Consider the following 12228-nt stretch of genomic DNA (forward strand, 5'->3'; position numbering starts at 1 on the left):
GTTTTCATATTGACTCATCTGAAAAAATAATATTTCTCCAGTCATAATTGACCGAAACAATTTTCTAACGTGTTTTTTGTCACTCAAATTGATTAAAACAAATATTGGGTACGAGCTGTACCTATTTCAGCCTTAAAAAAAACCGTATTTAACTGATCGTATATTCTTAAATACAAACAGCTATAAAACCACAAGTTTAAGTTGTGGAAGATAAAAAGTTCTAAGTTTATGCAATATCGAAACCTGTCTTATTTGTAAGTAAGTCAAGTAAGACAAATCACAAAACTGTTTTCTTTTGATACTAAAAACAGCAAAAATTTCGGGTAGTGTTATTACCTCGTTTTGATTTAGACAAATATGAGCCTTTCTTTGGGAATTAAAAATCCAAAGGAGATCTTGTATTGCCGCAGTAATAACTTGGTTTCACAATTTATAACAACTTTGCATTAATAATCAAAGAAATTGCATTTTGTAATAGATAGTACTCGCATAGACTATCCCTTTTTTTTTTTTATCTTAATGAATAAGCAGAACTGAGTATTTACAAACAATTCTGCTTTACGCGTTTAAGTCGCTATCGCTGTTCCGCTAATCATAAAATTAGTCGTAGTTACTGTTCTAATTATATAAAAGCATGTTTAAGTCTTACAATGGTACTAGAATGATTGCACAACAAGCTCATATGACATAATGACGACCTAGTATCGGCGTAGGATGTTTTGCAATCTTATTGGTTGTGACACAGAAAGTTCCCGAAGGCGGCTCCAAAATATAAAATGGTCCACATACGCGACTTTTCTTTCCAATAATTTATAAGCAAATTTTCTCTATTGTAATTGCACGCAAATGTCTACTAATCCCTCAAATTACATCTTTAATCACACCATGATCCGTGTCAAGGATCCCAAGGCCTCCATTCATTTCTATACTGAAATCCTTGGCATGAAGTAAGCATTTTTCAAACATTGGACATTTTTATTTTAATTATTATAATTCTAAATAATAGTTCATAGGCTTATCACCAAGAGTGATTTCCCTTCTAGCAAATTTACCCTTTATTTCTTGGCTTATGTTGATTCCGTTCCTGAGACTGAGGAAGAAAAGAGAAAGTTGGCATTTAGCATTCCAGGTGTTCTTGAATTAACTCAGTAAGTGCGCGTTATTGTATGAAACTATTAAAGATATTGACGTGTATATTAAGCAACTGGGGTACTGAAGATCAAACTGACTTTGCTTATGCTAACGGTAACCAAGAGCCTGGTCGTGGTTTTGGTCACATTGCCATTCTTGTTGACAATATCGAAAAGGCTTGTGAGCGTTTCGAGTCTCTTGGTGTAAAGTTTATCAAGAAATTAACTGATGGCTCTATGAAACACATCGCCTTTGTTGCTGATCCTGACAATTATTGGGTTGAGGTAAGGATGGGTATCGAAGAAATAGAGATAGCATATTATTGAAACTACTATTTTTATAGGTCATTACCAACCCCAAGTATACTGGTTCTGCACCCGTTTAAAAATTTATCGCAATAAAGAAATCATCTCAACAGTTTTTTAAACCCCCATGAATAAAGCTTCGATCCCATAAAATGTATTTTTAGAACGGCCTACGGAAAAGATCGCACGAGCCAGTTTAGATCCCAGAATGACAAGCAGTGTCGACTCACATCCTGCATTAGTGCAATATTAAAAACAGCAAAAATGGCCATAGAGTATCTGTAACCTGCAGTTTTGGGCAATCTTTAAATCTCTCAAAGGAAAAACGCTGTGGCACTATTTAATTATGTGAACCATATGTGAGTCGAAAAATTCATAAGTAAAACTTTGCAGAGGAACCTAATTCTATCCCAGCGAAATGAGGATGCAAGAGCATATAGTGTCGTATCTATTTGAATTCTATGCAACTTTGCCAGTCATTCTAAACGATAAACTACTCGACTTTATAACAAAACACATCATTTTTTAGGTCCATCCGATTTAACTCTATGTATTTCAACGAAAAGAAAAAAATTCTTTTTTTAGCTTAGGGCCAATAGTTTTTTGGGTGCAGAAATTCAATTATGGCAAAGTGAGTTCTTACTGAGATGAGTGCTGATTAACTTACCTGACTGGTCTCTAGCATACGCGGAGAGCAAAAATCTGACTGTTTATCATGTACAACCTTCAACAAACGTCTTTTTTTGAAAAAAAAAATGAATCTAGTAGTTTATTTATAGAACCTTTATGAGAGTCGCACGTCAGAAAGTGGTATGCAGTGGTAAAGAAATTAATTTAAGTGAAATGAGATGGGATGTTACATTGTTATATAAAGAAGATTGAAGGGAACTAATGTTAGCTATCCGATGGGGATACTCTCGAGGTAGTTGGAAAGCGCTCTGCAAACATATGTTAATAAATGACTTTTGGTTATAGAGCACATTGTTTTGTACTAAATTATCCAATTAAAAAAAAGGCGTTTTTCTTGTAAGATTTTGTATAAAAAAGATTGTCAATTGGGATATTTCTTCTTTTTTGTTTCATATTTGTTATCAACAAACATACAACCCCAAAATGAAGTACACATTCTATCTTGCCATTTTCGTTGCCACCATGATCATGATGGTTTCCGCTGCCCCCAACACCAAAAAGGTTTGCCACGCTGTCAAGGATGTCCATGCTAATTCTGTCTGTAAAGCATATTGTGGTAAAGCAGGTTATTTATTAGGTGAATGTGGTAAAGAAGGCATTTGTATCTGTAAGAAGAAGACTACCGCAAAGAAGCACACTACAAAAAAGATTGTCAAAAAAACCACCAAAAAGACTACTGCTCACAAGAAGAACTAAATTAAAATATATCCCCTCCTAAAATAAATAATATAGCCTTTTATGATAGCGATCTTCGACTGTCTGGCTAACGTTAAACAAAAAAAAAGCCAATCTCTCAAATGTGCAACATTGCGTTTAAATTAATTATACACTATACTTTTGATTGGCTAGATAAGCGAAATAAAAATAGACTCATGATCTTGGTGTCTAGCTTTTACTTCATATTTGTCAAGAGGATAGTTTTACAGTTTTTACACCTTTAAGTATCGCACAACTTCCGGTATTTTCAAGGTAGACTCCCGTGCTCAGTACACTATCTTATTCGAGCAGGATAAAAGTTATAACGCCGAGCGATTGCACAAAATAGACACGGGTAACAACCTTAGTAACAATAAGATAGATTATGATCGTTTAGATGTTTTTCATGCCATCAAATTAAAATTGTGGTCTTCATCACTAATCTGGACTCAAGTTAAAATAGCTATTGTTTAGATCATTAAAAAAAATTGAAGGCCACGAGAAGTCCATCCATAATAATGCAAAGGTGCTTGCTTGCGGAGCCTAAATAAACCAGTGGTTACCTAAACATAAGATTATTTAATGCAACATCCCACTTTTAAGGTCAAAAACTTGATTGAACTTGAAACAAGCGATTATATTGTACTATCAACATGATAGAGGGATTCAATTTCAAAATAGGTCTAAACTGATTAATTGTATACCATTGGTCATAGCATATAATCTCACCTTTCTAATTAAGAACTTCTTTCAAGTTTATTTCAAATTCATGCCTTATGATCAGTCGAGAAATTATTAGCGAAATGACGTGCATGCTAAAAAAAATTGACCGGTCATGGAACAGAATCTTCGCGAACTGTAGTAAAGGTATATCAAAAATCATCAAAGACAATCATGATGCATATCTGGCATCCTACATATTTATGGACGAAATGACAGGGACGTGTAATGATACTGTTGTATTACTGAAAACCATGATTGAAGAAAAAAATAAGACATTACCCGATAAAAAATTAGACATCAATTCTATAGAAAATTTTACAGATTGCATGAAGACTCTATTGACAAATCTAATTTTAAAGGAAGTAACCGTTGTAAATGTAGATGGGAGTTTTCCGGTGGCGCAAAGCAATAGCATCGAGGATGCATATCCAGCTAGAAAATCAAGATACCCAGATGAATACTGCCATAAAAGTTCCAGCACACATGTAAAAGAAAATACTGATAGGAAGGCAATTTTATCTGTAAATTGCAAAATGTCATTGGAGGCAATTTCTAGTTCTTTTTTATTTGGGTTTATTCTAAATCTTTGCACATTTGTTGATTATAATGTGACCAAGTATTACATTAGTTTTTATAAAAAGAGAAACTTAATTAATCTCTCAGATGCTTTGGGGAATATGATGGACATAATTAATAAGTTGCACTCAACTCATAACAAATTTTACCAGCAGACGGAAAGAGCAACCAAGAAGATAAAAAAAAGTATAGCATTATGCGAAAAGATGTCAAGACAATCTTCCAAGAGGCACAATACCAAAAAAAGTTATCATGTTAGAGTACAAAGTATGGCCACTGATATGACACAAGATATCCAAGAATATATATCGATTTTTGAAAGGCTCCATATTCAAATAAGCAAGAGTAGGCATACATTGAAGGAGCATATTCTTATGAATAATCCCCGAGCATTTATTAAGCATAATAAATAAGCTTGAAAACGTTGACTTATATGAAATTTTATATCAACACCGGTAGCCAGAAACTGTATGCTGTTTCATATGTAACTAATATACCAGAAGGTAGTTTTAAGCGCAATTTTCACTAAAAATCAATAGAAAGCCGGTTTGAAGATTTATCCTAAACGTTTAAGAAGAAACACAAGTAAACCGCATTATAGGAGTCAATGTTAATCTAATAAAACCAGCAATTAATGATTAGCAAATGCTTCAAGTTGAATGACATAGCTGAATCTCCAGTTTTTTTTTTGTGACTCTAAATAGATTCTGCAGTATAAAAAATGCTGATAAATAGAAAAAAATATTACTATTTTGTCAATACAATGACATTTCTGTGTAAAACCATAAACGAAAGCATTATTAAAGAAGTATTTTATTTGCTAGAAATATCTTTGCTAAACTTTTCAATATGTAACTTATTAGTGCAATCTTAATAACTAACGATAAGAGTAATCTCCATTCGATAAGAAGATAGTATTCACAAAAAATCATTTCTTCGAAGCCAAAGTGGCTCCAATGGTCGCTTTATGCTGGGAAATCTGAGCTTGAATGCGAATGAAATATCGTTTTAAAGGTTTCATACTGCTAATCAATATATCTGCTTGAGTTTCGATATAATAATCACTAAAATCAAGGGCACTTTTTTTCACAGAGACCATTTCTGCCCTAAGGTTAATTTTGTAGACATTATCAACATATATACGTAATTCACCAGCAGTGTTTTCCATGATGTCATTAAATGTTCTAAAGTGTCTTTTGAGAGAAATCACGGTCCACAATATATCTGTCAGGATCACATCTTTTTTTGGTAACATGCGAGCTAAGCGAGTCTTAGTATGGTTTTGTGAACCTTCAGCTATCTTGATATTGTCAATGCGGGCCTTTGCTAGCTTTTCCTGCCTGATATGGTTCTTGCAACCACGAATACTGGCAATCAAAATGTTACATTCTACCTCCATCTTTTCAAATTTTCCAATGAGTTTATCCGTAGCACTGTATGTGCTATCCATAAGCGCTTGATTAATTTTCTTGCTTTCTTTCAAGATTTCAAAAATTTCCATTATAATATCAAGTGCTTCATCACTTTCTCGGCATACTTTCGAGACCTTGCTTATATATCTATATGAATTCATATGTAGCTTATCGTCATTTTGAATTAGCTCTAAAACATATTCTTTGTGTATATAATGTAAAGCCTCCCAATATTTGTTAAACAGCTTGATTTCCTTCAATATACAGAAAAACTGTTTTTGAGGGTTATCCATCTTTCCAAAAACAAACAATATTCCAAAAGAAAAAAGAAAAAGCAAGATTTATATAAAAAGAAAGATTTAGATTGATGAGTTAAATTATAGATAAACGATTAAATTATGAAAAGTGATTGATTGTAGAAAAAAAAAAACCTCCAACATCAGGGTAAAAAAACAATTAAAGGTAGCGCCAATGTACCAATGGTATGCTATACGATTGTTATTATGACGCCCTCACAAGAGATTTTTTAATGAAACTTGGCATTTTTACCTAATAAAAGTTTAGCAACTAGCGCTCAGAACAAATTCTTTGTGGTATATCATCCAGCATCAAGAAAAAAATTAACCATAAATCATCACTGGCCTATGAAAGAATAACTTTTAATGGTATTGAGACCTGTTAGACAAAACATAATCCTCTTATAATAATACATTTGTTTTTAACAACCAAAGATATAAGGATAAATTATATCGCGTGTTTATGAAGTGAAGTACTGTATCAGACCAAAATCGTACCTTAAAACGCTATCAACAATTCTTGTAGGATATGTTTTTTTCGTTATTTCGGCCATATATCTAGACGTTATGATCTCATACAGCCTCAGCAAAAAAAGGATACCGATAATATCAGTTCCTAAGGCGTTTTTACTAAGGCTGTTTCATATCAATGTCAAGCAAGCATATAAAAGCGCACAAAATAAGAAGCCGCTCGTGACTGCATTCAAAACAGAAGAACGCGCCTTTTTTTTAAAAAAAAAACCCCCCCTAACCAGCTTTAAGTAGAACACGAAATGTCGACTGAAATTACTAAAGGTAATCACCAAAAACAATATCAAATCAAGTGCAAATAAACTTATCAAATCAATTGAATTCAGACGAAGCTGCAATTTATGACCGACAAATTAGACTCTGGGGTCCTGAGGCACAAAAAAGGTATAAGGTTGAGCAGCTATCACCCAAAAGAAATGAAGCCTAACAAAAAAAATAGAATTGGTCAAGCCAGCATTCTCATTGCTGGCATGCGTGCTCTAAGTGATGAAGTCTGCAAAAATCTCGCTTTAGCAGGTGTTGCAAGTATTACGTTATTAGACCATGAACTTGTAACGGAATTTGACTTGGGCGCACAATTCTTTTTAACCGAAGAAAACGTCGGACAAAACGTAATATACCTAGTATTGTCACTGCTAATACAAGCATTAATATTTTATTTTTTTAGAAAGCAAAAGCGTCCGCTCCTTTTATCGAGAACTTAAATCCTCGTGTGAAGGTCTTTGTGGATCAGGAAAATATTAATGAAAAGACTGATGATTATTTCGAATCTTTTACAGTTGTTTGCTTAGTCCATTCTAACTACAACATTATGGTATGGAATTTTGCTGAAATTTGAACTGTAGTAAATTGACACATTTATTAGAGTCGTGTGGACAAGGTGAGAAGAAACGTTAATAAGCCATTTTATGCTGGTGACGTTTTTGGGTGGTACGGCTACATATTTTGCGATTTAGCTGAGCACACATATGTTCAGTAAGTACACTTTATGTATTATTAAATGCAAATGAGCTCAATAAGTGTTATAGAGTGAAGAAGTCTGGACCTTCAGAAAATCCCAAAGTTGAACATACACCTGTTACAGTCAATTACCCTAGCTTGGAAGATTCATTAAGAAAGAGTTGGGCAGGAGCAAGACCTAAAGAGTTGAAAAAACTTTCCCCTTTAGTTCTTTTGGTTCACAGTATGTAAGCTATTATTCAAAAAAGTCAAAGCAACTAATAACCTTTCCTAGTTTTGCTTAATTTTCAAAAGGAGCACAACAGATCACCTACAGAATCCGATGCTGTGGCCCTAATTTCATCTAAAAAGAACTACTTAGAATCAATTGGTATAAATGATTTTAACCGTTTGAGCGACGATCTTTTAGAAGAGCTGGCTAGCTCTTATCATGCCGAAATTATTTCGGTTGCCTCCATTGTTGGTGGCATCTTATCTCAAGATATTATCAGAGCTCTTGCTAGAAACGAGCTGACCATCGATAATTACTATCACTTTAATGCAAAAGATTGTAAGTTTGATTTTTAATTTTTCAAGTCATCTTCGCTAACTCTAATGATCCATAGGTACCGGTACCATAATTAAGCTATAAATTACTATACGATGGACTTTCTATCAACTCTATATCCCCTCTTAACAATATTGAAAAAAGTATGCAGTCGAGCTTAAAAAAGCAATAAAAATGTATAGTAATACGCTATTGGAACACTAATTTTGTAAAATAAGCAGCGAGAGGATGTAATAAAATAAGGCTTGGATAACGCCAAAAGTCAACTTGTGTGAATTGTTACTTGATTTCAGTCTGACCTTGTCAAATGAGAATTAAATATAGTGCTTATATGTTGCAGGAAAACTTGCAGGTTTTTACGCCGTTCACTACGAAGTAGAATATCATTTAGTAAATTCATCCTATAAAACCCTAAAATTGGGCTGGTGTCTTAATACAGTAGTAAGGTGGCACAGTGTCTTCGCCCCCAATTTTCCCAAGCAGAAATTAGTGACATTAAGTACAATGTGTATTCTGATAGCCCGAAGTCAGTGTTCTATTATTTTAACCGAATCAAGCTTTGAAAAGCAACGTAAAGCCACGAATAGCATAGATCTGGGCGATGAGACTCAGGGAAGATCCCAGCTGGAGCATCTAAGAGAAGCAGATGAACAAGCGAGTGACTTTAAAACTTTGGTCATGAAATAGCCCTAAGAACCTCGAAGTACGTGACAAGTGGACAAATGAATGGGCTATTAGTTTGAATATAAATTACCTCGATAACTGGGTTTTTGTGGATGAAACTGGTTTCAATATCAACATGATGAGAGGTCATTTTGCTCTTTCAATGAAAGAGAATGTCTACACCTACGTCTTTTTTTTACGTACTTTTATTTTCTACTATACACTTTTAATTTCTACATACTTTTTTATGCGCCTGTTTTTTACGTCTATGAATACACCTGTTTTCTGGTATGTGAAGGCTCTGTTGAGAATGTCGTAGATATAATAATAAAGTTAATTGTCACATCACATTAAGGATGGATAATAATATAAAAGTTAATCATGAATCACACATTACCCCGCTTGTTCCCATCCTACCGTTGAAGTCGGTACACAGGGTACAACCCTGTGGCGAGTAAATATTTATTCCGCAAAAGCAATACAATCGAATGGGCCTGGACTATAGAATATTAATAGATCCTGAGCACAAATATTACTCTTGTCATTTGATGTTATAACTGTTGATCCCTCTGACTAATATTTATATACTCAGTATGGAGGGGCTAAATTTAAAGACATTCTAATCATTTATTATCACCAGGCTATTACATCATGATCCAATAAGGCGCTTAATATTCTCCCCAGAACTATCAAGTTCTTCATATAAACATCCATAGTTTTTTCTCATAGACCATCATACGTTTTTTTATTAATTTATATTTTTTTCGTCCATAATAAAGTGGTATCCAAGTTCTAACAGTATCACTTTTGGTTTACTTTAATTTTGTTCTCCATGCAAAACAGGCTCAAACACATGGATGATTAAATAAGCAATTAAATCATCCTGACATAAGCCAGCTCTTGTTTATCAGCTTATAAATAAAACTCTTTCACATGATCTTCTGATTGAATAAACAATTGAATCATCCTGACATAAGCCAGCTCCTGTTTATCAGTCTACAAATAAAACCCATTTAAACATTTTTTTCCTTCCCTTCTTCTCTTCATCTTTTTTTTTTCTTTTTTATTCATATCCTGTATAACACCAACTTTTTAAAGAGAAGTAATAAAATTGGAAAAAGGTTAGTTAATAACAACTTTTGCTTTTTTTAAAAAAAAACGCTAAAATATTACCTTTTTTTTTTTAAAAAAAAAAGGGGGGATACTCTCCCATTTTTTATTATCACGGCTAAGTCTAGACTCCTCTATATAATGAAGACTTTTCCATTACCCGTTGTAGGCATTGTAAGCATGAATTTTACAATACCAAAAACGGTGGGTCAGATTATTGAGTAGTAAGCCGTCTTTGATGGTTCCAAAATACGTAAGAAAAGAATTGATCACGTGGCACTAAAAAAAACGTAGCAAAATTTACAAAAAGACGTAGGTATAGACATTGTCCCGTTGCGGAGACAATGCGCAGACTGGTGACTCGTTCCCAAATGGTAAAAAAAACATTATAAATAGTACGAAAAAACGCGTTGACAAAATATTGTTACTTGTATAGACCGCATCAAGCAAGCAGATAATAAACAGGTTCTGGAAAACAAAACCTTCTGTCGCGTCAAATAAAATTGAATATGATGCCCAAAAGGTAAAATAAAGAAGTACAAAACAATACAATATAAAAGCCATTATATTAACTTTAACTATTGTTCAGAGACGTATGCAAAGCCAAATGGCCGAAGAAGTAGTAGACGACATGCAAAATCAACGTCGCAAGAGAACGCATATAAACGATACCGATGAAGAGGGATTTTTTTATGTGTGGGTGACTGGCTAAAAGTACACTTTTCTTGCCTGAGATATCTCGGGCACAAAAAATCGTTCCCGCAAAGTTTAGGGAATTTGGCTGGGAAGAAATTCCCGGGAATATTTCTTAAAAATTAAGGAAATGATTTTTTTAATGTTTGGCACCCCCTAATGGCATTGAGGAAGGTACCGAAGAGATAGAAGATATCTGGTACGGCTGGAAGAAGCTCTTTAAATGCCTACAAGAAACTACGACACTTCCGTTCTTAAGGTAAGTTAAAGTTGAGTCACTTGCTCAAAGACTGACAAGCGCGTCAATTTTAGCCCTGAAAAACACGACATTATTTGGTGCGTTAAAGAATTGCGACGTCGCCCTCTCTTCCCAGCCGATATGTATGAACGTCTCATCAACATGAACATAAGCATCGATTTGAAAGTTGTAGATCGACTGTTCCAGCCAGCAATTTCGCAGGTAACAGATGCAGTAAGATTTAATACATTTAGATGAGTAGGGCGATATTAATGTTGCATAATATTCAAATAGGTTAATATTAAGGGATTTGAAAGTGGAATGGGGAGTCTCAGATTTATTGTTACCACAACCAATACTGCTGAGAAAACATTGATCGACCGTACCCTGGAACAAATGTAAGTTTTATCACTCTAAAATTACCTATTCTCAACCAAAAAGAGAAAGAAAGGGACGTGTGTAAACTAACTAAACAGGATGACATAGTCTTGAAGTGATTCCAGGTACAGGAAAGACACTTTCGTCCTCAGAAGGATGTCTACGATTTACGTTGTCGACCCTATGTTGCGAAATCGCAATAAATTCCTTTTGCAGCACGATCGCAGTGTGTTGGTTTTTCCGGGTGAGATCGAGCTGAACGCTATGACCATGCAGGTACAAAGTCAAGGGATTACCGATGGACGTCTGAAGTATAATGGGGATGGAAAAATTTTGGTGGAGGACTTGTCGACAGAGATCTTACTGTCTGAAGTTTCTTCGTCATACGACGAGAATTCCAAAGGCAAAACAAGCTTTGATCATCACAAGGCAATGTTTGGCCTCTTGGCCATAATAAGGACAATTGCCAGCCTGTACAATTATGGCAGCTTTGAAACGTTCTCAAAACTAAAGCTTCATTTGTCCATTCACACGGTAAGTTGATTCTGAAAAATCCAATGACAAAAATGATAAAATAGACAGAGTATTAACCAGATTTCAAAAAAGAACTGGACTTTATTAAACATAAAAATGTGGGTTTCTTTTAGACACAATGAACCAAACTATTTTCTGCAAACGGGAAGATGACTACCGTGGGTAGATTATATTGACATATTGTCTAAGCTGTCAATTTCCCGTAAGGTACATCAAGTATGATAAAATAACTGTCCATAACTGAAATAAATATATTAGTGCTACTTGGATAATGAAATATCATCTGACATATGCCAAAAGGTGAAATATGATAAATTCGTCGGAGTGCAAGTATGTTACCGTAAATGTGGTGTATATACTGCTCGAATACAACATATTCACACATTGTTTGATTCGGTTTTTGACTGTCGCCACCACTCCAGATAGACCGAGCAATTCGTCACTGGACGATGTCAACACCTGTTCCTGGCGTATACGTGATGACCAAAGAGCAGCGTGTTGGCATCATTGATGAAATTCGCAGGCAGAAGAACAATACTGTGCACTTCGTGACCTTCACTCTTACGCTGGCTGTATGTATAACTATTCTTGCTTATTACGTATTTTGAGATACAGAATTAACCTATTTTTAACATCCCGTATCATATATAGAGTGCACTGGAAGAAAAGATGGGTGGGCTGAATGTCTTAAAAGATGAGCATGACAAGAAAGAGACAGAGAGGCGATTTAAACAAACGTCCCTTG

At 34.5% G+C, this 12228-nt stretch overlaps 6 protein-coding genes across 6 annotated transcripts; 5 read left to right on the plus strand and 1 right to left on the minus strand.

The window, feature by feature from the left end:
- Positions 1–846: 846 nt before the first annotated feature.
- Positions 847–1457, plus strand: EV154DRAFT_425408 (lactoylglutathione lyase; the record flags this gene model as incomplete). Its single annotated transcript, XM_051596243.1, has 3 exons — positions 847–947; positions 1014–1148; positions 1202–1457. 3 exons carry the CDS (start codon positions 847–849, stop codon positions 1455–1457), a joined length of 492 nt encoding a protein of 163 aa, XP_051455051.1.
- Positions 1458–2549: 1092 nt separating this feature from the next.
- Positions 2550–2893, plus strand: EV154DRAFT_566262 (uncharacterized protein; the record flags this gene model as incomplete). Its single annotated transcript, XM_051605943.1, has 2 exons — positions 2550–2733; positions 2859–2893. The coding sequence occupies 2 exons, from the start codon at positions 2550–2552 to the stop codon at positions 2891–2893; spliced, it is 219 nt and encodes a 72-aa protein (XP_051455052.1).
- Positions 2894–3598: 705 nt separating this feature from the next.
- Positions 3599–4534, plus strand: EV154DRAFT_483978 (uncharacterized protein; the record flags this gene model as incomplete). Its single annotated transcript, XM_051598620.1, has 1 exon — positions 3599–4534. The coding sequence occupies one exon, from the start codon at positions 3599–3601 to the stop codon at positions 4532–4534; it is 936 nt and encodes a 311-aa protein (XP_051455053.1).
- A 515-nt stretch (positions 4535–5049) lies between these two features.
- On the minus strand, positions 5050–5826 carry EV154DRAFT_483979 (uncharacterized protein; the record flags this gene model as incomplete). Its single annotated transcript, XM_051598621.1, has 1 exon — positions 5050–5826. The coding sequence occupies one exon, from the start codon at positions 5824–5826 to the stop codon at positions 5050–5052; it is 777 nt and encodes a 258-aa protein (XP_051455054.1).
- Positions 5827–6563: 737 nt separating this feature from the next.
- Positions 6564–8131, plus strand: EV154DRAFT_604708 (SUMO-activating enzyme subunit 1). The gene is made up of 8 exons (XM_051607422.1): positions 6564–6624; positions 6687–6744; positions 6800–6971; positions 7028–7174; positions 7226–7335; positions 7389–7543; positions 7595–7870; positions 7926–8131. The coding sequence occupies exons 1-8, from the start codon at positions 6603–6605 to the stop codon at positions 7949–7951; spliced, it is 966 nt and encodes a 321-aa protein (XP_051455055.1). The 5' UTR covers positions 6564–6602; the 3' UTR covers positions 7952–8131.
- Positions 8132–11213: 3082 nt separating this feature from the next.
- Positions 11214–11909, plus strand: EV154DRAFT_425346 (uncharacterized protein; the record flags this gene model as incomplete). The annotated part of the gene is made up of 2 exons (XM_051596239.1): positions 11214–11487; positions 11815–11909. The coding sequence occupies 2 exons, from the start codon at positions 11214–11216 to the stop codon at positions 11907–11909; spliced, it is 369 nt and encodes a 122-aa protein (XP_051455056.1).
- Between the last annotated feature and the right edge of the window lie 319 nt (positions 11910–12228).

This window comes from Mucor mucedo (assembly GCF_025094135.1).
Source record: "Mucor mucedo strain NRRL 3635 chromosome Unknown EV154scaffold_83, whole genome shotgun sequence".
Taxonomy (NCBI): domain Eukaryota; kingdom Fungi; phylum Mucoromycota; class Mucoromycetes; order Mucorales; family Mucoraceae; genus Mucor; species Mucor mucedo.

Coding starts and splice junctions, on each gene's coding strand:
- EV154DRAFT_604708 (XM_051607422.1), top strand. CDS start 6,603: ATGTCGACTGAAATTACTAAAG. Junction 6,745..6,799: donor GGTCCTGAGGCACAAAAAAG/GTATAAGGTTGA, acceptor CAAAAAAAATAG/AATTGGTCAAGCCAGCATTC. Junction 6,972..7,027: donor AAGAAAACGTCGGACAAAAC/GTAATATACCTA, acceptor TTATTTTTTTAG/AAAGCAAAAGCGTCCGCTCC.